Source organism: Garra rufa, chromosome 3 (genome assembly GCF_049309525.1).
Source record: "Garra rufa chromosome 3, GarRuf1.0, whole genome shotgun sequence".
Lineage (NCBI taxonomy): Eukaryota > Metazoa > Chordata > Actinopteri > Cypriniformes > Cyprinidae > Garra > Garra rufa.
The window spans coordinates 30,537,320-30,564,703 of NC_133363.1; the positions used below are offsets into that span (position 1 = coordinate 30,537,320).

At 35.8% G+C, this 27,384-nt stretch overlaps 2 protein-coding genes across 2 annotated transcripts in view; both read right to left on the reverse strand.

Annotated features, from left to right (window-relative positions):
• Nucleotides 1-272: 272 nt before the first annotated feature.
• On the reverse strand, nucleotides 273-25,159 carry LOC141331047 (condensin-2 complex subunit G2). Its single transcript, XM_073835899.1, has 26 exons — nucleotides 24,941-25,159; nucleotides 24,341-24,529; nucleotides 24,130-24,244; nucleotides 22,481-22,638; nucleotides 22,244-22,378; nucleotides 22,060-22,154; nucleotides 21,349-21,505; nucleotides 19,746-19,838; nucleotides 19,486-19,611; nucleotides 18,897-19,076; nucleotides 18,402-18,554; nucleotides 17,212-17,434; nucleotides 16,960-17,054; nucleotides 16,141-16,314; nucleotides 15,933-16,003; nucleotides 15,392-15,545; nucleotides 15,131-15,307; nucleotides 13,851-13,961; nucleotides 13,353-13,481; nucleotides 12,318-12,417; nucleotides 10,707-10,897; nucleotides 10,397-10,537; nucleotides 9,995-10,098; nucleotides 9,810-9,910; nucleotides 1,055-1,157; nucleotides 273-942 (listed from the first exon to the last, which is right to left on the reverse strand). The coding sequence occupies exons 1-26, from the start codon at nucleotides 25,016-25,018 to the stop codon at nucleotides 873-875; spliced, it is 3,423 nt and encodes a 1,140-aa protein (XP_073692000.1). The 5' UTR covers nucleotides 25,019-25,159; the 3' UTR covers nucleotides 273-872.
• A 1,011-nt stretch (nucleotides 25,160-26,170) lies between these two features.
• LOC141331545 (extended synaptotagmin-2-like) overlaps nucleotides 26,171-27,384 on the reverse strand; it is a 43,018-nt gene continuing 41,804 nt past the window's right edge. Inside the window, exon 24 of the mRNA XM_073836600.1 lies at nucleotides 26,171-27,334. Within this exon, the coding sequence (XP_073692701.1) occupies nucleotides 27,289-27,334 (46 nt within the window). The 3' untranslated portion in view covers nucleotides 26,171-27,288. The remainder of the gene's footprint in view (nucleotides 27,335-27,384) is intronic.

The following is a 27,384-nucleotide window of genomic DNA, read 5'->3' on the forward strand; positions in this document are numbered from 1 at the left end:
GTGTTTAACAAAATAAGACTAATAGTTGCTGAGCAGCAAATCAAAATTAGATTAGAATTAGATCATGTGACTGGAGTAATCAAAAATTCAGCTCTGAAATCCCAGGAATAATTACATTTTAAAATATATTCAAATAGAAAACATTCTAAATAGTAAAAATATTTCAAAATTGTACTGTTAATGAATGCTTGGTGAGCAAAATAGACTTCTTAAAAAAATCTTTTATCTGGTATTATAGAAACAATTTTGTAGTTGTAGTGAGAATCCACCAAAACATTTAGGTTCAAGTTTAATCACAAGCAACTAGCACAAGCAAGTTTTCTTCAATATCAGTCTGAATGTCATGTGCTTTTTCTTTATTTCACACTTTGATTGTAGAATGTAACACTTAAGACCTCAGAGTAGAAAATATTGAATCATATATTCATATCTCAGAGTGCGTGTAGCAATTAACTGGTCTGTGCGTGCTATGAGGGAAAAGTAGAAATATAACAACACATCACACCCTAGTATTTGGATCCAAGTATGAAACAGAAAAGGTAAAAAGGAGGGAAATATTTCTTCCAAGGCATAGCATATTCACTAAAGTGTCTTAAAAAAATAGAAGATTTTGAGAAGACTGACTCTATGAAGACTCAAGAAGATTATAACCTACCGTTATATGCACTGGAAACACTTGCATTTGAAACTGTACTAAAATAGATTGTGATTGCATTGAACCAAGATAAAGTTTTATGGAAGTTTTGTTCATATAGTAAATGTTATTGTATACAGAGTGAAAAACAAAAACAAGAGAGCATAAAGCTGAGAAAACAAAAGGGATAAAGGATTTTGTGGGAAAATGCATAAGCTCTAAACTATTAGCTGCTCGTTTAACTGTTTGTTTGTTGGCATGAATTTAGGATGTCATTCAGCATTCTGACAGTGGATTCATAGATGGTCCTAAGATTGAGAGAGAAAAAGAGCAAAACAACATTAACAATGATAGTACAGTTATCATTGTATATAGGACTCCGACAGCATGCTTTCACAATGAGACATCTAAATCTTTTACCTCTGTATATTGTCAGAGTTTTCTGCAGTGATGTTGTAATAGTTCTGTATTTGTCTGCGTACAGACAAAGCAATTTCCTTCAACTCCACAATAAATTCATCTGCTGTAATGAACAGAAAGGTGAAAACAAAGAAACAAATCAAACTCATTCTTACTTTTCACTTTATATCACTCAAGTTTCTTCAAGTCTAGCTCCCCTGCACTTGTTATATGCTGTAGGCCATGTGAAATAGTGTTGTCACGATACTGGCATTTCTAAATACAGTAAGAAATATCAATATTTGATACCATGACAAAAAATTGCCACAGCATTAAAGGCATACAGTTTAAGCTGTATCTAAGCAAGACATTTTTGTAATTTTAATATGGTGCACCTTTTTGTTGTGATAGTGTCTTAGTCGACATCATATTCACATTTTAGAAAGCCAAACAAATTGAATTTGATAATAATAATAATCATCTTATGTTATTCTTTATATCCAAGACACAACTGTTTTTTTTAATAATAAAAATAAATATTTCTTAATTATTATTTTAGTTTACTATAGCAATGTCTTTATTTATCAGAGTTAAACCCTCAAGCATGGCTCAATTCCATTTTAGACATTACAGAAAAAAAATACTAGCCTAATTTATTCATTGCAAACAAAATATTCATTAAGAAACATAAGACAAGTGAAGTCGGTAATAAAATAAGAAAAATAATACAATAAAAATAAACACATTTACAACAAATGGCACAATTAAATAGAATAGATCACTGAGAGACAGTAAACACAGGGATGGAAATTAACTTTTTTGTCCACCGGCCAGTGTGGCTGGTGGATTTCAAAATCTACCAGCCACTAAATGTTTTTAACCGACAATGTGTAGCTGCATGTGAAAATTAATACTACAAGATCTACTATACTTGAGAGCAGTTTATTTAATCTCAAGTCTCAATAAAATACTGACATTTTCACAAAATTTTTCTATCATGACACAGAGCTATCTTCACAACTACACAACTTATAGCCCACATACTATAACAGCCTAGATATTTTATGTAGCCTAATTTGCGCGCATTGGGGAGTCGCTCTCTAAACGCAGGGTATTAAAGTTGCTTTTGAATGCGTGTGCGCGTTTTACTTTTGGTTTCGTTTTAAGCCTACTATAGCGCGAAACTCTCGGCAGCGTAGAGCGTGCATTCTAAAATACAAGAGATTACTTAAAACCATTTGGGTGGACACCAACGGGATTTTGAAAAGCGTGTCCCCTAGGGGTGGCACGGTTCACAAAACCCACGGTTCGGTTCGTATCACGGTTTTAGGTCACGGTTTTCGGTTCTGTACGGTTCTTGTTTTTATTTTTTTTATTTTAATCTTTAACACTCCAGAAGTTTGTTTTGGCAAATGAAATGTAGCTTGATTAACCACAATTTAGGATACATTATTAAAAAAAAAAAAGTTTTATCATAGCCTGGGTGTCCCCATGCTGCCTTCCATGCAGCGCGATTTTATTCACGCTGGAAGGTAGCATGGAAACCATGGACCAAATTTTCACCTCAGATAGGGAACCAATCACAGAACGGGGAGGGAGCAGCAAGACGATGACGCCTTCTATGCGTCGTGACTCACTGAAGCAGTTTGTTTATAACTATGGATCCAGCATGGCAGCAAGTTATCATTCAATGCAGCCGTTCACATGTCGCGCCTAAAAACGCGTGGAAAACGGTAGGCGCGTCGCTTTCTCCTTTCCAAACCGCTCTGTAGCTTGCGCATGGAAAACGTGAGCGCGTCGCAACCGCGTCGCTTCCATTATGCGCGCGCATACCGCGCGTCTACATTTGAAATAACGAACTTTAGCGTGCAAAAGACGCGACATGTGAACGGCCCCTTAGATAGTGTTGTAAATAGTTTAGAACGCAAGTTTATTTTGAAAAAAGAGCAACTTTTGCCGTTAAACCATCGCTCTGTATACGTCATCTGGTATGATTGAAACGATTGGCTATGAGCTACGCACAGGCGCATTTGATAGACATTCGTAGCACCCAATAAACGGCTCTGGGCATTCGTAAACCACGCCTCAAATATGAGAAAATGAACATGTGGTTCCCAGACCACGAATCATGACGAAGTCATAACGTGGTCTGGCGTTAGCCAGGCTAGTTTTATCATGTAATCATGCACAAACTGAATTGGACTTGACTTTAAGCACATTGAGACCATCTCTGAGGAAAGCTAGGGGAGATTTGATACAGCAATAGAGAAGACATTGATGACATGCTTTTCATTTATTTGGCAAAATCAGGACAATGTGTATCTCCACAGGAATTTATGTGCCTTTTTAGCACATAAAGATTGAACTGAAGAATTAACTTGCATGTCTACCAACACACTGGTGTGATGTCTTCTCAGATGAACTGACAAATTAGAAGTGTTGCCCTTAGCATATTATATGCATTTTCCACAATGCTTGCACACAGTCTCAGTTCGATCTATTCTTTTATTCCCGTCTTCATCACAGGTAACATGAAATCCAAAATGTTCCCACACAACTGACCTGGCTAAGGGGCCGTTCACATGAAGCCTCTTTTGCGCACTCAAGTTTGTTATTTCAAATGTAGACGCGTGGTATGCGCGCTCGTAATGGAAGCGACGTGGTGCGACACGCTCGTTTTTTCCAGGCGCATCCGCGCCGCATCGAGATAAAAACATCTCAACTTTTCAAAATTCCGCAAGCTCACCGCAGGCAATGTGACACGAACCAACTAATCAGCTTCATCCTTTCCTTTAATAAAATTGAAAGCACAGCCAAGTTGGATGAACAGTGTATCATAGCTGGCGCATCCTCCAACTCCGGGCAGCCTTCCTTATCTCTCCCACTTGCCATTTCTACACGTGACGTAACCTGCAGCACTCCACTTTTACTGTCTCTATGTCTACACACACCTCTTATTTCGCGCAAAAAGGACACTCACGAGGCTATATTGCGCATGCGTTGAACCGTTGAACCGTGCGACGCACACACGCACCGAACCGAGACAAGCGAACCGAACGGTTCGGTTGTTTTTCATGTACCGTGCCACCCCTAGTGTCCCCAGTGGAAATTACGCCCCTGTGTGAGTGGAACTCTGCCGCCGAGTTATCATCTGATGTGAATGAATGCCGCGTTGTACAGTATATTGAGAAAGACGCGCCATGAATTGCATCTGACAGAATGTGCGCTGTAGCACGAAATACAATATATTTCTTCAAAAGCAGATTGTAAAGATATTTTAACAGACCTCTTAACGCCTGTGATGTATCACCACATTTTTTTGAAGGTGTGCCTCCGCTAAAAGTGTCCGCCGTCTTCTTCTTCGTGTATTTTAACGGCAGTTCGCAACCAACGTTAAGGTGCATTACTGCCTCACGCCGTCCGGTTGAAGTATGTTATTTTTATTTACCCGCCACGGTGGCCGGTGGGTGAAGCGAGTTTACCCGCCACAACACAAAGTCACCCGCATTTGGCTGGTGGCGGGTGCTAATTTCCATCCCTGAGTAAACAGCGCAGAAGTGCAGAGTTCGCATGTTGTTGCACTTGATTGTTTAAACTGACAAGATGTGATCAGGCCTTAAAGGGTTAGCTCACCCAGAAATGAAAATTAGCCCATTATTTACTCACACTCAAAGCATCCTAAGTGTACATGACTTCCTTCTTTTAGATGAATGCAATCGGAGTTATATTAAAAATTGTTCTGGCTCCTTCATGCTTTATAATGCAATGGGCGGGTGTTTCTTATCAACAGTCCAAAACAAGTCCAATAAAACACATTCATCCATAATAAAAAGTGCCTCACACAGCTCCAATGGGTAAATAAAGGCCTCCTGTAGTAAATCGATGCGTTTTTGTATGAAAAATATCCATATTTAAAACGTAATCACTTTTCTTTAGATTACACTAACAAAATGAGGATTTGTAAAGAAAAATGTCGGAGGATTTCGATATAAGCCAAGAGATTGGTTTTCCTTTGCTAAAGTCAGGAAACTTTGCTTCATTTGCTCCTGTAAATAATGTTAGTTTTCACGAGACTCACAGGCGCATGCCAGGGTTTCTGCAGATATGAACAAGTGAAATTTAAGACTTTAAGACCTTTTTAATACCACCTTATATGAAATTTAAGACCTTAACCTGGAATGTAAATACACATTATATTACATGCATATATGTAATATTTAATGTGTTTAATGTAAAAAGTAAACAATTTCATGGTTGTAATAAATTATATTTATTACTACGATATACAATGAACTTTTCATATCAGCAGATTCTATTCCACACAAATAGTCCCCATAAAAGTACCACTTAGAGATATCTGGTGATGTAAACAATTTATTCTGAAGCAATATTTTCATCAGTGCTCTATCAGCTTTTACATCTTAAATCTGCATATTTGATTTACCTTTATAAAGGCCTTTTTTACTTTTGAAACGTATGCATTATCTTTGAAATCATTACAATTTATTAATAAATTCTATATGGCTGTTAGCAGTCAGATTACATAATTTACACTGCAAAATTAAAAGTGCAATAAATGATGTTATGAGATTAATGTTTAAAATACATTTATGAATGTACAAATTAGAAATGTTGGGGAGGGGATGCATACTTTTAAACATACTAAACTATTAGCAGGTGGCGGTAAGTCACTTAATGAGTGAGTTATTTGAGTTAAACTGAATAGAGCAAAACGCCGAATCATTTAGTAGTAAAATGTTGCTTGGAGAATGTGCTGTACTTCTGCTGTGATCCTTGTTAGGGGCCAAGCACCGAAGGTGCGTAGGCACCTATTGTATCCGTTCTGTTTCCTATTATTAGGGGCCAAGCACCGAAGGTGCGGAGGCACCTATTGTTTTCGTTAGAATTCTTCTTATTATTATTATTATTCCGCCCCAAGTCTATGGCAGCCCATAGAACCGCTTGCGGGAAAGTAGTATAATTTGGCACACTAATACAGGACAGTCTCAACTTTAACCATAGCAAGTTTGGAGTCTCTAACTCAAACTCTCTAGCGCCACCACTTGTCCAAACTTTCACTTTCTTTTTGCTGATAACTTTTGAACCGTAAGACATAAAATCAAAATTCCAATTTTCTCTTAATCTTTGGCTCATGCCGAGTCATATTTCAAAAATCGTAAGGTTTAGTTTTTTTCTATAATTAATTGTTTGAAAAACCTACTTTTTAGAACTCGTCCTAGACAGTTTGTCTGATTTTCACCAAAATTGGCTCAGATCATCTTCAGACCATGCTGGCAAAAAGTTATGGAATTCAAGTTGATTGGACAAACCATTATCGAATAATATGCTAATTAATTCTACGAAAAGAGTGCAAAAATGGATGTGAGGCCATATCTCCGCATCGCTTTGGAGTATTGAGACCAAACTTGTTTTGTGTTATAACAAGCATGACCTGAGGCTACCTGCAGTGTTTCGTCACAGTGCCACCTAGTGGTCAGGAGATATGTAAAATGTTTTTTTTTTTTGCTTATAACTTCTCAGTGGTTTGACCAAAAATATCAAAAGTGGTCTTGTTAGATTTGGAGGGGCATGCTGAGTCGAACCATATCCAATTTTCCCATGTCAGCCATTTTGGGCGTCGGCCATTTTGAATTTTGTTATAAAATGCTATATTTTACGAACGCATTATCGTTACGAAACTCGGTATGTATCTTCGTCACCATGCCCTGACAGTACTCAAAAAGTTTGGTGGCAGCGCCACCTTATGGTCAAATGTTATAACGAAATTTTGAAAAAAGCTAATAACTTTTGAGTAAATGGCTCATTGTAATCAAAGTGATCTCAAAATATTCCTTGGGTCAGGCTGAGAACATTGATACCAATTTAGCCAAAATTGGCCTAACTTCCTGTCCGCCATTTTGATTATTGTAGAAAACCTACTTTTTCGAACTCCTCCTAGACTGTTAGTCTGATTTTCCCCAAATTTGACTCAGATCATCATCAGACCATGCTGACAAAAAGTTATGGATTTCGTGTCGATATTCGAAACAGTTTTCATTTAACGCATCAACGAATTTGCTGGAAAGATGCCAAAGCGCATCTGAAGCTGTATCTCTGCAAAGCTTTGAGATATTTGCACGAAATTTGGTATGAGGCATTACACCCTCACACTGATTACACCACATCAATTTGGTAACAGCGCCACCTATGGGTCAAGAGTTAATGAACCATTCATTAACCATTAATTTTAAAATGATCAAAAATGCTAATAACTGCAGATAGCATGAGCCTATAGTAATGAAACTGGTCTCAAAATAATCCTTGGGTCATGCCGACAACATAGATACCAATTATGCCACAGTTGGCCAAACTTCCTGTCCGCCATTTTGATTTATGTTGAAACCCTACTTTTTCGAACTAGTCCTTGACCGTTCGTCCGATTTTCACCAATATCGAGTCAGATCATCTTCAGGCTGTGCTGACAAAAAGCTATGGATTTCATGTTGATACTTGAAACCGTTTTCGTACAGCGCCTCTATAGATTTTAGGCTTGATGTGAAAATGACTATGAGGTTTTATCTTTGGAAAACTTTGACATAATGACACCAAACTTTGTGCGCACGTTTGTCACCTCACACTAAACACACCACATCGATCTGATAACAGCGCCACCTGTTGGTCAAACGTAATAAGCATTAAATCATATCAGTAGGCGTTCTACATCATTTTTCTGTAATTTTGACTAAAATCATCTAAAAATTGCTTTCTTTTACTTATTGTTGCAGTTGGTCTGCTGTTCCTGGCATCCTTAGCTCCTCATTTTGCCCTTTGAATGCTTGGCCCCGTAATTGCTGCTTGCAGCTATATTTTGGAACAGTTTTCGTTGGTGAAACAGAACAAAACAGTAAATATTTTGTCTGAAATGTAAGTAACTATTCGACTAACTAGTTTATTAAACTAAAATTAATGTAACATCTGTAGTCGTAAGAATATTCAGCAAAAAGCTCCCTTGGTATATTACTGAACTATATCATGTTATAAATAAACTATACATTTTCAATTTTTACCTCAGTGTATTTCTTTAGAGTTTCTTTCTAGAGGATGTGTGCCGTTACGCTCATTTGTTTTGCAGTCTCTCATAAAGAGACCAGAAATACTAACAATCAATTGCTGTTTACGTTGAATGAATTAAAATAGGAATCTTTCTTGCGTTTCGATGCTTCGATGGTTGTTTTTGTTTCTTCAGTTTTAATCAGGCTGTTTGTTCGGTCAGGCAAGAAAAAAAAACATTTTAAAAGTATCTCGAAGGCTGGTGGTCAGCTAGCTCGGCCTTTATTTATTATTATTATTATTGAGACCATTATATACAGAAAAAAAGTTTGTTCAACCTGTATTCTGCTACTGCGATTCTGTCTGAAGACGCAGTAATGCAGTAACTTTAAGACCTATCGAAACTGAATTCAAGACTTAAGGCTTTATATTAGGAAAACATTATTTAAGACTTTTTAAGGATCCGTGGACACCCTGGTATGCGCAACACCGATGTTAGTGGTGCAACGGATCACAAAACTCACGGTTCGGATCATATCACGGATTTGGAGTCACGGATCGGATCATTTTTCGGATCAGTAAAAAACCAACAAAATAAAAAAAGTTTGTTTTTTAATAATTACTGAATGCTAACTTTAAGTACTTCTAATCCACAGCAAAAACTACTAGCTCAACTAATAAAGTCAGTAACAAAACAAGAACAGTTACACAAATGACAAGTGTAGATGAATACAACAAAGTTACTAATAAAATCAATAACACTAGTATTCAGGTGCAGAAATTTAATATTTAATTGGAAAATAACTAGTTCTTTTCACTGCAGGTATTTATAGGATGCTGTCTCTTTAAGCCCTAATTCACGTATCTAATACTGGCACGCATCTTTCTCAGCTGTTTCGGTTCACTGAAGACACAACCGACTGTGTTTACCAGAATACCAAAACGAGTATTTAAACATAACTTTGTATGTATGTTAAGAGAAGTTTTAAAGAGGAATCAATCTGTGAATCACGCAGTCTAAATCGCGCGTCTCTCTCTGTCTCTCTCTCTCTCTGTGCGCGTGCTCGCTTCAGGTATGTGCAGCAGTAAAAAAAAAAAGAAAGAAAAGAAAGATAGAAACAGCGCTCGTGTTCTCTTTTGCTGCAGCAGTTTAAGTAGTTTGAATGGGTAAATTAGCAAGACCAAACATTTGCAAATTATACACTTTTACTCTATGATGGTTAAACTTAACAGTTAATCCGCGAACCACATGCGTACCGAACCGTGGGGTCCGGTCCGCACGGATCACGGATCATCTGCGATCCATTGCACCCCTAATCCGATGTCCTACTTCAATCGCCCGGAACGGCTTCTGTGTACAACTGTTAGCTCAAGCTAGATTAAAGTGATTATTAGCTATTAAATATGGATATATTTTTACAAAAACACATTGTTTTACTACAGGAGGCCTTTATTCACCCCCCGGAGCCGTGTGAGGCACTTTTTATTATGATGGATGCACTTCATTGGACCAGTTTTGGACGGATGAAGAGAAACACCCGCCCATTGCATTATAAAGCTTGAAGAAGCCAGAACCATTTTTAATATAGCTCCGATTGCATTTGTCTGAAAGAAGGAAGTCACATACACCTAGGATGCCTTGAGGGTGAGTAAATAATGGGCTTATTTTCATTTTTGGGTGAACTAACCCTTTAACAGTAGCAATAAATTAGAAACTAAAACTTACATTGTTTCATGATGGTCAGAATGTGTGTAACTGCAGCCCACTGTGTGATACTATCGATGGCCTCGGACTCTATGGAGGAGCTCATTTCAGATAGAAAAAACCTGGAACATACCAGAAAATGATTTAGAAATGTTCAATTTAAGTATAAATGCAGACTTTTAGTTCTAGTTGGTGTTTAACGTTACCTTGTAACAGCAGGAGATCTGAGCGTCACTTTGAGTATGGTGTCTGAGAGAGGTGGAAGGTCATTAACCGTCTCTGGAGTCAACACCTCTTCCACATGAGAGATCTGCATGAAGAAACATCAAATTGTTGCTTTCTACATTTATTCTTCCAAGCCTGAGTGTCTCGAGTTGTTTCATTTATCTATTAACTTATTTTTATACATGGCTATAGTCAGCTTTCCAACACTGCTTATGATTTTATTTTGTCTAAAGAACAAAACACTTTTTATATTGCTCATTTACAATGACATCTGAGTAAAAAGAAATGCTTTGAGCTCAACGAATCTTTCAATTAAAAATACAAGGTAGAAATGCCACACAAACATCAAACAGCACAGAAAACGAAACAATTAGCAGATTTACCTTCTGCAAGGTGCGGCTGATATCAATAATAACTGCGGCACAGAGTGATGAGAAGACTCCTGTGATGAACTCTGACCTCTCAGTTGTAAACTTAGTCACCAGTAAGAACTCATAGAGAGCTTCTTCAGAAGAGAAACACAGCTAAAGATACATAAAGAAAGGCTTTTTAAAATAAAGTGTCAGAAAGAAATGCCGTCAAGTAGAAATGTCAGTTAAGTTTTAACAAGACGTTTGTCAAACGCATTCAGAAACATCTGGAAATGAAAATTGTATTTGAGGAAGGACCTAACGTCTCTTTCGAAGGCCTCACCTCCTGACCCTCTTCCTTGTCTTTACGCAGTCGATGCGCTATGATCTCCACAACTTTCTGGAAGATGTTGGTCAAAATGCGGATAGTGAGGGACTGTTGTTCTTCCTGTGCTTCAGTCATATGGGAAAGGCAGCCCTGTGCCACCTCAGTAAGCAGAGCGAGCACATGAGGGATGCACATGTATCCTTTCTCTAAATGAACACACATACACAACAATTGTGATAAAGGCATTATGCTATACAGTGCTGCAGCTGTGACGTCAAAATCTGGAAGACTAATTTGCCATGGGCTCCTTAGAGACTTTCCTATGGGTTTATATAATGGTGTTTTTCAATTTATGAATAAAACAAGGTCTGTGGTAAATACACTAGCAGTCAAATGTTTTTGAACAGTAAGATTTTTAATGCTTTTTTTAAAATAGGTCTCTTCCACTTACCAAGCATGCATTTATTTGATCCAAAATACAGCAAAAGCAGTAATATTACAGAAATATTTCTACCATTTAAAATAACTGCTTTCTATTTGAATGTATTTTAAAGTTAAATTTTTTTAGCATCATTATTACAGTCTTCAGTGTCACATGATCATTCAGAAATCATTCTAATATGCTGATTTGCTGTTTGAGAAACATTTTTTTTATTTTTATTATCAATATTTAAAACAGTAGAGTACATTTTTTCAGGATTTTTTGATGAACAGAAAGATCCAAAGATCAGCATTTATCTGAATTAAAAAGCTTTTTGTAACATTATACACTATACCATTCAAAAGCTTAAAGTCAGTATATATATATATTTTGGGGGGAGAAATTATAGAAATTAATACTTTTATCTAGCGAGGATGCTTTAACCCCTTAGTGTTCCAACAGGACGTTTTGCATTGAGTTAAGTTTTGACAGGTTAAATTGATCAAAAGTGATGATAAAGACATTTACAATGTTACAAAAGATTTCTATTTCAGATAAATGCTGTTCTTCTGAACTTTCTATTCATCAAAGAAACCTGAAAACAATTCTACTCAGCTGTTTTCAACAATGTTTTTTGAGCAGCAAATCACAATATTTAAATTATTTATGAAGGATCATGTGAGTAATGATGCTAAAAAGTCAGCTTTGAAATCACCGGAATAAATTACATTTTAATATATATTCAAATAGAAAACAGTTATTATAATAGTAAAAATATTTCTATTTTTTTTGCTGTACTTTGGATCCAATAAATGCAGGCTTGGTGAGCAGAAGAGACTTTTGACTGGTACTGTATAAACCGACAATACTTAGTAAGTTTTACTCAGCAAATGTGTAAATTTTAAAGCCGGTAAGTTCATAAAAAAAAAAGTTTAAATAATAAATAAGTAACTACATAAGAACATTTCCAGTGTGAGTGTCCAAAAATTACTAATATATTGAAAAACCTATAAGAAAAAACTCATGATGAATGAGTCTTCTGGGTTTTGGCATCACAGCTATAGAACTCTATTGTAAACTTTTGCAAGAAGGTGGTCAAACATATTATTGTATCTTGACTAAACACATAAATCTGTCAGTTTTATTCTCCAAAATATATAATAAAATCACAGGGCCCTAGATCACCATAAAGACTTAATATTCACCGTTCTGCAGTACAGAGGCAGCATGCTGCAGTAAGTGGTCTCTGAAATCACCATCTCCTACAGAAACCCGCAGCACATTCTTGCAGACTGTTAAACAACCCTGATAACGATACAGAAAGGGAAATTAATTATATACATATAACACAAAATCATGTGTGTCTGCATAATTCCTTGTGAAATTGCGAAGCAATTGATTAGTTTTAGGATCAAGCCCTGTGTTGTCTATCATTTTCAACAAGGAAAACACTATTTTTAATTGTAATGTAGCATAGGGCTGGGCAGTATGACCAAAATTTTATTTCACGGTATGAGAAATTTTATTTCACGGTAATGATATTTTTCACGATATAGTTTTTTATATAGGTAGTTATTCCAGAAAATGTACAAAAGGGTTTTATATAATAAATAAGCTTGAAAAGAAAAGGACTTGATCTTATTTGATTATTTTGTATTTTGTATTTAACCTTATATAGTAAACAAAATATGACTTTATATGAACAACAATTCCACAGTATGTCACATTTCACAGCTTGATGTGGACAGAACTTATTATTGTAAACTTTTCTTAATGACGAGTTCCTCCTCCTGCTCAGGATTTTCTTTTGAGCCCTCCTCGTCTGTTCGTTTCTCCTTTTCCATGTTTTTACAACCTCCCAGCGTATCCTTCAGTCTTGCATTCAACGGTTTGACCAGTCTCAGCCTCACGCGTGCTGCACGTGAGTTGGCCACGCCCACTTATTTACATTTTGCGGTATACACGGAATAAAAAATTCTTTTACGGTACACATTTCATTCCGCTGTAACGATATATACCGTCATACCACCCAGCCCTAATGTAGCACATAAAGCTTTAAAATGTTTTACATGTACACTAAAAGTTTGTTGTAAGATTTTTTATGTTGTTGAAGTCGCTAATGCACACTAAGGGTACATTTATTTGATCAAAAGCACAATAATATTGTGAAATATTATGATAATTAAATTGACAAATTCCCAACAGAAAAAAAAAAAAAATACTTTCACACTGCCACTCACTTCTATTATCTTGCTGCTTAAGGACAACTGTTGTTCACTGCTGGAGCTGGCCAGGAAAGGAAGGACTTTTCTCTCTACCCAGGACACCGAATGCTCCAGGGATTTGAGAAACTCCCGCTCCTCTGGGTACTGCAAAATCAAAAAGAGGTGCTGATTATGAATTTTATTTGTTCGATCTGACAGTTGAGCTGCAGTTAACAAAATTCAAGTATGTCCAATTTACATTTATATTACCATTTGCACAATTCAACATCAAATTCAATTCAAAAAAAAAACATCAATACTTGAAGATTCGGAGACCTACTTTAACTGCTGAAATGAATTGTGTCATGTCACCTCAGTGCTTGAAAATGTATAGCTAAAGTACTGACAGGCAACTTATTTTCTTTAAACCTCTCTTCACATCGCTTGTGTGAGTGTGTATAGCAAATGTTGGCTTTGTTTGGAGTGTGAAGGACTCGAAGAGTGAATGCAGAGGGGTTACTTCAGTACACTCACTTTGTGTTGAAGATGGATACTGAATCTGCCATGGAAGATAAAAGCTCTCAGCGCTGTTTCAATGACTGCCACATTGACCTCTGCCCCACTCAGAGAGGAGAACAACAGCGACTGCACACATAGAAAAAAGATAAATGAGAATAGTTCCAAAATGATGGTACATTCTAGAATCAGTTCAGAACTAAACACTAAGCAGAACTCAAAAGAAGTTCACTTCAAGAAAGAAGTTCACCCCCATGTCTTGTGATGTTCATGTCTTTCTTTCTTTAGTCACAAAGAAATTAATGTTTTTGAGGAAAACATTCCAGAATTTTTCTTCATATAATGGACTTCAGTGGGAGCCAACGGGTTAAAGGTCCAAACTGCAGGTTCAATGCAGCTCCAAACAATGATTTGGAGCTGCAAGAAAAATACAAATTTCTATACTTTTTAACCACAAATGCTCGTCTTACACTAGCTCGACCTCATGCATTACGTAATCAAGCATGCGTGACGTAGGCGAAAGTACCCACCCAGTGTTTACAAAGCCAACGTGCAAAGAAAGTCAAATGCCCTTTACAAAAAAAAGGTAAAACAACTATGTTGGACGATTTTGAAGTTGGAGGGGAAAATTAAATGTAGTTTTTCATTAACCTTACCTTTTTGAACCAAAGTACACAGACGAAGAACTAACCGTGCATGACGCAGATCTAGTGCAAGACTAGCATTTGTGGTTTAAAAAGTATATTTTTTTTTATTTCTTTAAGAACATGCCCGATCGTTTCACTAGATAAGACCCTTATTCCTTGGCTGGGATTGTGTAGAGCCCTTTGAAGCATTGACGCACCCATTTGCATTGAAACTGCAATTTGGACCTGCAATATGGAGAAAAATCCTGGAATGTTTTCCTCAAAAACCTTAATTTCTTTATGACTGAAGAAAGAAAGACAGACATGAACAGCTTGGATGACATGGGGGTGAGTAATTATCACGAATTTTCATTCTGAAGAGAACTTCTCCTTTAAAACTTTTTAACCAGAAAACATAACCACTGAAGACTTTAGTAAATACAACTTTGTTTGAACAAAACAATTCTATAAGCTCATCACAGAGCTGTGACTAACATAATAAGGGCAAAAACATCGTGTCTTCAGCTGAACAATTCGGTGCAGCAGTATCTTCAATGTAAGACTGGTGAAAACCTGCGGTTACCATATTGACTTTGTAACTAATGACAGTAATATCACAAAAATAGCACATTTGCACAAATTCTCTGTAATGATAATCATCAAACTTCAAACCTTCCATTTGTTGAGGGCCTTATGGAGCGGTCTGATCTGATCCAGTGGCAGCGTGAACAGACAGTCTCGTGTTTTAGGGTGCAGGAGCAGATAATCCAGATAGTCTAGGCCCAGATCTGGCTTCGACTCCTCCAGCCCATCAAAATGCACTTTTCCAGATGTATCTTCATCACCTTGCTGACAAGAGAGTCATAATAGAGGATATGAAAACACCATAAACATCTAATGACCCCCCAGTCAGACACTTTACATGACATTTACCGCTCTTACAGGTGTAGCTTCCACAAGCCAGTTCTCTATCAGCTCCACAATATGGCTGATCTGCCCCCAGCTACAGAGACACTCCACCGACTGACTGTATGCCGTCACAGCGGTGCCTGCTTTCAAACTCCTCAAGTGAGACATCACTTTACTCCTGCAGAGAGGAACACACAGTCATGCAGTACACCCAGACTGCCCTACAGACCGCTCTAAAGCCTTGAAAACACACTCAATCCCACCAGCATTAAAGAACGCCTTTGGGATCAAATAGGAATCAGAATTGGCATTTCACTTTTGAGCCAACCTGCTGTTCTGGGGAGATGGCTGAGACACCATGCGGACTGTGTTAGACGCTCAACAGGAAAGAAGATTTTGAAATGCTCTTTTCTTCATTGTACTGTACAGCTCCCCGAAAAATAACAATTCAGATTCATCTCATGTCAAGGAAGTGTTTTCATTTTTAGCAGCACTATTGCTTTAAAATGGGGCATTTAACAATGGGAGCTGCATTGAGGGGTAGTTGAGGGGGAGTCCTACTAACCTCAGAGCTGGAACAGAAGAGGCAGGAAGTAGAGAGGCTAGAAGAATGAGAGGGGCTTTACACCGATCCTCCTGCACACACACACACATATGCACAAAACTGCGTCACGTTGCAACCATATTGCATCAGCTTTAAGGATGTGTGATTACAGTGCTCCGCTTTGCTCTTTAAATCGTCCTTTAGTTCCCTGTGTGAATTTGCTTCTTACCTGGAAGATTTTAAGATACTGGGGCAGAACAGTTGCAAACTTTGACGTGGTGTACTTGAAGGCCTCTTGGTTAGCCATGAGAGATTTCTGAACACTTTTCCACAGAATTACTAGGATCTCCAGCAGGCTGGCCATGGAGGCGGTGTCCTGCACCGAGAGAACATCCTCCAACATCTAGTGACAACGACAAACATGAACATCATTAATTATTTATTAATTGTTGTCTTTCCTTTTTTAACATGCCAGCTTCTATGGCTATGTTCATGGCAAGAGCCAGATTTAGTTACACAAAATTAAAAATAAGTAAAGTATGGTTTAAGATAAATTTTTGGTCTAGAAAAACTTGAAAAATTTGGATTTACATTTTTATAGCTGTTTGAAGTTCCCAATCATTTCTCGACACTTAAAATTTTTATTTTTATTTTTTTCAAAGAATGTCATTTTTTATTAAGCAAGGATGCCATAAATTGATCAAAAGCAACAGTAAAGACTTTTACATCGTTACAAAAGATTTCTATTTCAAAATAATGCTGTTCTTTTAATCTTTATTTTTGTCAAAGAAACCTAAAAAAATGTATATGAAAAACTAAGCAGCACAATGGTTTACAACTTCAATAAGAAGAAATGCACCAAACCAACATATCAGAATAATAATGTGACATTGCAGACTGGAGTAATGGCTGCTGAAAATAGTTTTTACTGTATTTTTGATTAGATAAATGCAGCCTTGGTTAGCAAAAAAAAAAAAAAAAAAAACAACTCAGAAAAGAAATCTTACTGACCCCAAACTTTTAAACAGTAGTGTACATTAAGTCTCACCGTGCTGTTTTCTTTATTGCTAGTTGCAAATTCTTCATCTCCTGCATTTTGAATGCACACATTCAGGCACTTTCGGATCACCAGCATCAGCTTGACTACAAAGAGAAGGCACTGTGAGTTTACGTTGACATTTCTGAGAAAGACACATACTGTACTTCCAAATGTCAAAACTAAACCCTGGCAACTCAACACATGATATAAAACAGAATTCATATTTAAGAAAGCTTACTGGGGTATCCAAAGCAATCTAACCTATATTAGCAGGAGCCGTGTACAGATAAGCGTGTTGGTAAAACTTGCGAGCCGCTCCGGGGTTAGTCTGAATCAGGGTGACGCATCGCTCGCACCAGACGGTCTCAGATTGGTTGACTGGAAAGAATGAGTTGAACAGGAGACTGACAATTCGCTTGGAAACAGGAGGAGAGTCCATTTCCAATCGAGCCAGCAGGTGCTCCAGAGAACAAACTTTCCAAAACTGCAGCATGACGAAGTGGAAAAAAATAGGCAAAAATGAGTACACTAATATTTTGTATTAACATTTTTTAATTTTTGTGTTAACATTTTAAATCAAAGGACAGCAAATTTGGTGAAAGAACAACACTACTGATCAAAAGTTTTTAAATTTTTTTTAAAATTCTCTTCTGCTCACCAAGCCTGCATTTATTTGATCCAAAAATACAGCAAAAGCAGTTAACATTGTGAAATTTTTTACTATGTAAAATAACTGCTTTCTATCTGAAAATATTTTAAATTGTAATTTATTTCTGTGATCAAAGCTACAATTTCAGTATCATTACTCCAGACTTGAGTGTCTCATGATCCTACAGAAATAATTCTTATATGCTGATTTGCTGTTTAAGAAACATTATTATTATTATCATCAATATTTTATTTAAAACAGTTGAGTACATTTTTTCAGGATTCTCCAAATAGAAAGTGATGAATAAAAGTCATTTGTCATTTTACAGAAGTTTTCTATTTAAAATAAATGCTGTTCTTCTGAACTTCCTATTCATCAAAGAAACTTGAAAAAAAATCTGCTCAGCTGTTTTTAACATAATAATTATAATATCAATATAAATAAATGATAAATATTTTTTGAGCAGCAAATCAGAATGTTAGAATGATTTCTGAAGGATCATGTGACACTGAAGACTCAAGTAATGATGCTAAAAATTTGAAATCACAGGAATAAATTACAGTTTAAAAAATATATATATATAAAACAAAACAGTTATTTTAAAAAGTAAAAAAATTAAAACACTTTACTGTTTTTGCTGTACTTTGAATCAAATAAATGCAGGCTTGGTGAGCAGAAGAGACTTCTTAAAAAAACTATAAAAATCTTACTGTTAAAAAACTTTTGACTGGTAGTGTAATAAATTGTCAATTAATGTCAATACAGCTTGGAAGCCATCTTCATAATCTCATAATTTTCTTACCTTGGCTGCCCGGACAGCCTTGATCTTGAGGAGCATGCCCACAAAGGCAACACGCACTTTTTCAGAGCTGTCATGGAGGCTACTCTTTAGAGCAGGCAACAGTTTTTCCATGAGTGGATGACTTAAACTGTTATCCAGTATTATAGACATGCACTGCAAAACAAACAAACAAACAAACAAACAAACAAGCTTTAACAAGGCTTAGTCATGCACAAAAAAATGAAGAAAAAGCACAAAAGTTCAAATCAAGCTAAATTCTGAACTTTTAATTAATGATCGGGTACATTCCATTTTTTCCAAAAATCCTTTTATAGCTCTTAAATGACTAAATCACGCTGAAATCACTTAGCAGAAGACAGTGTCCTTTTCTCAAGCAGTAAATGGCTTTAAATTGCATTTCACTGCAAAACTGGAAATATGTTAAGCAATTGCTTCCCATCTCTCTCTGGTCACTTGCACTTTTCTCAAGTGACTGATAGACTGTCAGGGTTTTACCATGAAGACGGAGCAGCGGACATCTGGAGAGCTTGTGTCATTAGCCAGCTGCAGGATGAGCTTCTCCAGTAGGTCGGTGATGACCGTGGAAGGGATGACCTCCCAGCAACGAGCCAGGACAGAACATACACCCAGCACTGCAGAAGAGCGCACGAGGGGCTGCGGGTCATCAAGAAGAGCCTATAGAGACACAAAGTTTCCCAGTCGTAAAAATCTCAATAATTTTCTCCATAGGGGAACTGATTTTTAATGATAACTTATAAAGTAATGAAAACAGACCTATTGTGAGCTACGAGGTTGTTAATCAATGGTAAATGTTTTTGCTAAAGCCATCAGCCTGCATTTTTCAATATTCATGTCTAACAGCAGAATTGCTGGTGAAAAACTACACTACCCATGATTCCTCAATATTTTTTTCTTTAATTTAAAGTTTGTAATATTGTGATTCATCTCATAGCTGGTTGTTTGGTTCAAGGCTTGTAATTCTTTGCACACACAGAATGCCTATTACCAAAATTCTTATGATTTATTCATTGTGTGAATATTACAAAATATCAATAATGCAATATGGAATCAGCTGTTGACATACAAACAGTGAATCAAGTTGTTTCTGAACTGCTTGGTCCACCATCTCACTGCTCATGCTGGGGTCATGGATGGGAAAAGCCTCAGTGAAGAGCAGTGTGGCATTGGCACGAACCTCAGCATTGGTAGCCTGTTAAAAATGATTAAAAACATGTCTAAATGAACAAGGTGAAATACTGAAGCTTTAACTTCAACAGGCTTGTACAACAGTTTTAAAGTATAAGCACAATAAAACAACACACTTTGAGCTGATTTATGATCTACCTTTAATGCTTTCCACAGAATTGGCTTGTAGAGTCTGTGCAGCATCTCATCGACACCCTCACGAAACTTTTGCTTGTGGAAATAAGTAAGGATCTATATGCAGAGACAGGGACTATTTTTTACTTGCAGTTAAGAATTAAGTTTCAAAATTCATATCACAAATTTATCCGTTCCATTTGTAAAAATCTTCAGTGTACGTAGTAAACAATTTTCCTGATTATTTATCTTATATGTTATTAATATTACATACTATTAGGGATATAACAATATCAGAATCTCACGATATCTTGATATGAAGTCCACGATACAATATTTACTGCGATATAAAAAAAAAAGTCTGTCAATTTTAGAAGTACAATTATTCTATCTAATGCACTAAAGCACTATGAGGGTTCAAAATTACCAGCACCAATCCATGTGCTTAACTAAGAAAACTTAAGTCAGAAAAAAGTGACTTGACTTGTATCCAAACTTTAAAGGGAACTCAACCCTCTTTTTATTTGTGTTATACTGTCTCAGTCTAAATTACCTTTACAATGGTGTTTTACAAAGCCAAACAAGTTTGAACATAGCAATAATATAAAATTGTTGTTATTATTATAACATTATTATTATTATTCCTATAACAGTAAAAGCCATATTGTAAAACACTAAAATAAATGAAAATGAATATTTCAAAGGTATATTATTTTTGCTGTACACTACAGTAGGAAAAATACAATACTTCTTTCCTAATTTCTACACTTGAAAGAGATATTTTGAATTTGGACTGCCGTAATGTTACCCATTTAAACCGCTAGCTGTCAGCAATTCATACTGAATTTTTAAGCTTTCATTTTGACGGAAATGGCAGTAGAGCTTTTGTTTTGACGGAAAACCCCAGCTTCAGTAAAAACAGAACTACAAAAATGCGTTTCATTACAAATCTAGTGAAATGCTGTAATCATCTACTGTGAAAATAAAGCATAACTGGTGGCTGTTGCATTCCCAAACGTGTGCTAAACTCACAGCACATGCAAAAAACGATTTCCCTGCATTCACTGTCAACTAAGCCATTCTGAGGCACAGAAAACATTGGATCACAAGCTGATCGCCTGAACAAAGTGTGTGCTTCGCTTTGAAATGAAAGCGAAAAACAGACTTGATGAGGGGATTAATCCATATTGTGCTTTCGGTTTTGTTTCATGAAGGGATTAAGCCATATTGTGCTTTCGGTTTTAGTTTGTTTGAAAGATACTGTGCCAAAGCATAATGCCCCAAAACACAACTTTAAAGACCTTAGAATAAGAAGTTTCATTATATTTTAAAAACTACACTATTTACCCAGTAGACTTATCATTTCATATTGTTATGTGACCACAATAACATCAAGAAATGTATGCTATTGCAATATCACGATATTGATAATACTGTTACATCCCCACAGACTATTACTGCTTTTATTATACATTTCAAGTAAATACAGCCTTGGTGAGCATAAGAGACTTCTTTTTAAAAACACTAAAACATTATTGGCCCTAACCTTTTGAACGGTAGTGTAAGTTAACAAGTTCATATTTAATTATCCACTTCATTGCAATAAAGATGAAAAACAGTCTCTGACCTGTCTGACTTTGCTGTGTACTGGTGAGTTTCTGTGCAGCAACAGACCATGCTGCATTAAGTCCTGGATGCAGATGGACTCAATCTCCTCCAGAAAAGAACCTGATGCCTTCCTCCATGCTCTGAAGTAAATCTCAGCCACATGAACAGACAGAGCTCTGTAGGTACAAAATAGCAGATCAAACGAAGTAAACGCACATTAGATTACTACAGAACTGTCTTGCTTGGCTTGTTTTAATAAGTACAAGTTTTGTGTGGAGAATATGACATTGAGTGATCACCTGATAACTATGCTACTCAAATAGCATCAAGCAGGTTTTCCTTCAAATATGTGAAGTACTATTTAAATTCATATTTTTTTAAAAGTTCACTGAGTAATTTACCTGCTAAAAAGCATTTAAAAAGATACATCCCAAATGACTTTCAGTCAATTCCAGTCAGTTTTCTTGACTCTCATCTTGGTAACTATTTTCTTAGTAGGCATTAGGCATTTGATGCACATGCGCAATTTCGCATTACAAAATAAATTCTATTGTTGTAGCAGCTATACTTAGCATTTATATATTGAGCGTAGCAGCTTTTCAGTTTCATATTACTGTTTTTAAAAAATGTTTTTGTCTGTCTCTCCCTCATATGGTCTCTTAGAAAAAACAAAGTTACTGAGTGCACCTTTAAGCATTATAAAACAATAGGTCATGAGTGTTTGAAATACTTTGGGAAAAACTGCAGCTGATTCTTAATGGTTTCATGAATCATCCGAATGAAGTTGTCGTTCCAAGAAAAAAGGAAGGCAAGGAACCGTTTCCCCTGAAAAATGAGCAATAAACAGAGTTATATAAAAATGATCTACAGTAGAAGATAATGTCTCAAACGTATGAGCCCACAAATACACAAACCTCTTCTTGTTTAATATGAGAGGGCCTGAAGAAACACTGGAGGAGAGGATCAATGACCTGCTGCCCTCTCTCTGATGCAAAGTCCACACTGAGAAGCACCTCTCGTAGAGTACAGAGCCTTCTGAGCTCACTGACCTGGGAACATATCCAAAAGCATTGATACTTTTCATCCACAATTTAGAATATTAAACGATCTGCCAGTTTATAATTTATAATGATATAAAGTGGTTCTATTACCGGTTTCTCAAGGGTAACAGTGTTCTCCAAACAGACAAGGAAAGCAGTCCAACCGAGCTCCTCCTTCCCTTTTAGATCCCGTTTCCACCAGCATTCAAAGAGCCAATGAATAGCCTGCTGGAGGGGTGTGTGTGACAGTGGCAAAGCACTCTCTATACCTGGAGTAAAAGACACCAATAGAGGAAATACATTCTGTATAACCCTATTTAAGTTTTTATATCAATTATGAACCTTTCTGTGTACAATGTCATGTGAAATGACAATGATCAAATACGATAAATAAGATATTTATATTTATTTATATTTAACTTAGACCATTTCTTAAAAAATACATTTTTACTTTATTCATTATATTGATGAAAAGTGACAGTAAAGCCATTCATTTTTCTATTTTAAATAAATGCTGTATTTTGCCTTTCCATTCATCAAAGAATCCTGAAGAAATGTTTCACATTTCCACAAAAACAGCTTGACAAGCTTGATAAGAATAATTATAAATGTTTCTTGGGCAGCAAATTAGCATATTAGAATGATTTCTTAAGGAGTAATGACTGCTTAAAATTAGTTTTGCTATTACAGAAACAAAAGACCTTTTTAAAATATATGAAAATAGAAAACGTTATTTTAAATTGTAATGCTTTTTCACAAGAAAGCATTTTTACTGTATTTTTGATTTAAAAAAAGTAGCCTTGGTAAGCATAAGAGACTTTTTTTTTTTTTCAAAAACATTTAATCTTAACTATTTAATGGTCGTATAAGTGGACATTTAATATACACTACCAGTCAAGTTTTTGAACAGTAAGATTCTTTTAAAATAATTCTCTTCTGCTCACCAAGCCTGTGTTTATTTGATCCAAAATACAGCAAAAGCAGTAATATTGTAAAATATTTTTACTGTTTAAAATAACTGCTTTCTATTTGAATATATTTTAAAATGTAATTTATTCCTCTGATCAAAGCTAAATTTTCAGCATCATTACTCCAGTCTTCTGTGTCACATGATCCTTCAGAAATCATTCTAAAATGCTGATTTGCTGTTCAAGAAACATTATTATTATTATTATTATTATTATTAACATTTAAAAGTTGAGTACATTTTTTTCAGGATTCCTTGATGAATAGAAAGATCCAAATATCAGCATTTATCTAAAAATAAAAAGCTTTTGTAACATTATACACCCCACTCAATTATTAGAGGGATTATAGAAATAACAATGAAGACATTTAGATTGTTACAAAATATTTCTATTTCAGATAAATGCTGTTCTTATGATCTTTCTATTCATCAAAGAAACTGGAAAAATTTCTACTCAGCTGTTTTCAACATAATAATAATAAATGTTTTTTGAGCAGCAAATCAGAATATTATAATGATTTAATAATAAATGTAAATGTAGGCTTAGTGAGCAGAAGAGACTTCTCTAAAGAACATCAAAAATCTTTTCAAAAACTTTTGACTGGTACTGTAGTGTACATTTATAAATACAGTTGATCAGTTAAACTTATAAATATTTGAAAAAATATAAATGTCTGATGAAATATTAAGTCACGCATTCCGCTGTAAGCTCTATATCATAGAAAAAGGTTACAAAGTCAATACTTTGACAACATTTTCTTGATACTTCAAGAGTTACATTACAAGTACTTACAGTTTAGCATCTGGGCACATTCGAGAAGAGAAGTATAGGTGTCATTTTCCTGCAAAATGTCTACAGAGACTGTAGAAACAATCGTAACGCCCTCTATCACTGCCATTGTCTGCATCTGAAAGGAAACAAGAAAGAAAACCCCCCTGTAATTTTGGTACATTCCAAAAAAGCTTTTGGTTTTCCGTCTCTTTCGAAACATCAGCAGTCTTACCTGTTCCTCAGAAATCTCCACCTCCATGTCCCCCGCGTCCTCCTCGGCTCCAGTGATCCAGCGCTCTGGAGGGTGAGCAGCAAGACTATGCTGCAGCAACTTCAGCTGTCTCTCCCACAGCTCCTGCCTCTGACTCCTCTGCAGCTCTGGCAAAACCTCTGCCAGGTCAAAGGGATCCACTCCATCCTTCTGTAACCAAACACCAGTAACATAAACAGTAGTTATAGCTCTTTCTGAATCCTTGATTTCACTGGTAGTTCCGAAAACTGACTTGCATAGACTTTTGCCTCTTTATTTCAAATGTACACTTGTTATATCTAAGAAATAACAGCATCCTATAGTAAAAATGTAAGGTCTTGTTTGTCTTTTGTTCTCTTTAGTTGGTTAAACAGTTAAAAATGTATCCAATGTAATTTACATGAAGTACATTACATTATGTACTTGTGCTTTAGTATTAGTCACCACTTTAAAATAAGCGTTCTTTTCTAAAGCACGTCAAAACATTAGTGTAACGTTACTTAAGCGTTTTAAGAAACAATCATGAAAGTATACTGTAACTCGCATACTTTACAATGTATTACATTTGTAAACATGACTCACATGCAATCTGATGAAGTTCAGAAAATCTTGGACGTGCTCATGATGGACAGATTCCAGAAACTGCTTTCGTTTCGACATTTCGCTTAGAGTCCTACCAGACAGACGAGAAATGAAGGTAAGGTTATGTACGCAACAACAGCGCAAGTATTAATATAGTTTCAACACGAAAAGCATTATTTTCTAAACTACACCAGCACACTGTAAATATATATTTTCCGTCAGCGCAAACCTGTCAGTTTGTTTACATGCAGCAGAACTAGTCGCACCCTTCGTTTCAATATTTCCCCGCTCAAAATTGAAGCAGCGTCATGACGTCAGGCGTAATGTTTCGTCCTCGACGCGCTGATGTGGCAACGCCCATAGATATATATGGCAGCGCCACCTGCTGTAGGGAAGATGGACCCTCGAGTTTAAATGTAATGGATTTAATCGTTATCGCTATTAGAAAAGCGTATCTAACTCATGTATAACGTTAGTTATATAATCCTTAACACGCTTTAAATGCTAGTTACTGTTACAGAACATCAGCTAGTTCATTTACTACTCTAAAATCTACAACTAACAGATAATGTCCAGCAGATAGCGCCAAAGCACGTTGTATGTTAAGTCAGCCAAATCATAAGCAAGGCACTGAGGTAAAGAATTGACTCTTAAGATATTAATGACAGATGTGATACAAAAAATCGTAATTACATGCTTGCTATCTTCCTGTTATAGAAAAATATTATAAAAAAAAAAACCGAAACTTTTTTTCCCTCTCTATTTTTGAAATACCAAGCCGAGGAAACTTTGTGACCTTTGACTACACAACCAGTCATAAGTAGCACGAATATATCCAAGTATTTGTAGCAATAGCCAAATGGGTCAAAATTATCAATTTTTCTTTTAGGCCAAAAATCATTAGGATATTAGGTTAAGATCATGTTCCATGATGATAATTGGTCAATTTTCTACCGTATTTATTTCAAAACTTCTTTGATTAGTAATATGCATTGCTAAGAACTTAATTTGGACAACTTTAAAGGGGATTTTCCCAATATTTTTTTAGATTATTTTGCACCCTCAGATTCCACATTTTGTCTTATCCCAACAAACCATACATCAGTGGAAAGCTTATTTATCCGGCGTTCAGATGATAGAAATCTCAATTTATAAATGTTTGTGGTTCAGGGTCACATATTGCTTTTTATCAGTATCATGTTCAACAACTGCTGGAACTAAAAACGCCTAAATATTTAGCATTATATTTTATTAGGTTGTTTCAACACTTTCCATACAACCTTGTTAAAATACATAATCAAAAACAAAAGTATGAATAGACGCAATATTAAAATAACTTAAAACAATTCAGATAATAAAATGCATTCAGGCCCTTTAAGTTACAAGTTCAGTGTGATTCAAGTTGAATTTCATATTTTAATGGTATCATGCATAATGCATAGAGAAGAATAAGGCTGGGAATCATATCAACAGCCATTTCACAGTCTTTAAACAATCCATTAGCAAAACACTTTGTAACCAAGCTAGTATTATCTTACAAACATCACTTACTAAACACACATTTTGCTTTTCCTCATAAAACTAGCAAACAAAATGGATATCAAAGATTTCTGTACAGGCTTTTCATTTTGTGTTGTGCAACAGGATACAGTAAAATACTTTAAAACAAATTATCAATGGATTATTTATGAAGAGCTGGACATAACTGTATGTAATAGAAAAAAGCAGCATAAAATCTAAGAAAACAGAAATGCTCATACATAAATGTATACAAACATACATACAAACATAAGTACACATGTACCCTTTTTTGTGTCTAACATACGGCCTCAAACAAACAATAATGCTACAATGTAACATGTCTGACTTTTTTTCTGATGTGATTTTGATTGCTTACAAAACCCAGAAATCAAAACGTTTCAAATAATTATCAAAATAACTTAAAAACAGTAAATAAAGGCACATTTATTGACAAATCTAATGATCGAAATGATCTTTTTGATACTGTTGTTTCTTAACTGGTAAAAAAGTGAAATTCTATGTCCAAATACAAATAAGATGAATAAAAGGATAGAACAAAAATAAGCAGACAAAACAAAATGACAATCACAATAATCCCTAGAGAAAGTGAGCGTAAGCAGGACATTGATGCTTAAGATGGCAATTTTAGCTTTGGTGAGAATAAGAGAGACACTTTGTAGGCCAGTGTAAATCCCAGTAGAAGTAGCCTGGTTTAGTTAGTCCAGCGCTGCTCTTCTGCTACTGAAGCTTCTGCCTTATCCTGTGCGTGCCTTGACATGTCCCAGTTATCTGCTGCTCCCTTCGCTTCTGCTTTCTAGCATGGACCACTACGTCTGCCTTATCTTCTTCGATCCATCCTCAGTCAGATGATACCTGAGAGATAACGGAAGCTTATGAAATCCAGAAAAAGTAAATGTACATTT

What these genes read in the sequence shown, in the direction of transcription:
- LOC141331047 (XM_073835899.1), bottom strand. Translation starts at nt 25,018, where the DNA reads ATGTCGAAACGAAAGCAGTTTCTGGAATCTGTCCATCATGAGCACGTC. An exon ending in GCAATAAAGAAAACAGCACG is followed by an intron (nt 16,315 to 16,959) that starts GTGAGACTTAAT and finishes CGTTGTCACTAG; the next exon opens with ATGTTGGAGGATGTTCTCTC. An exon ending in AGATCTCCTGCTGTTACAAG is followed by an intron (nt 9,911 to 9,994) that starts GTAACGTTAAAC and finishes GGTATGTTCCAG; the next exon opens with GTTTTTTCTATCTGAAATGA.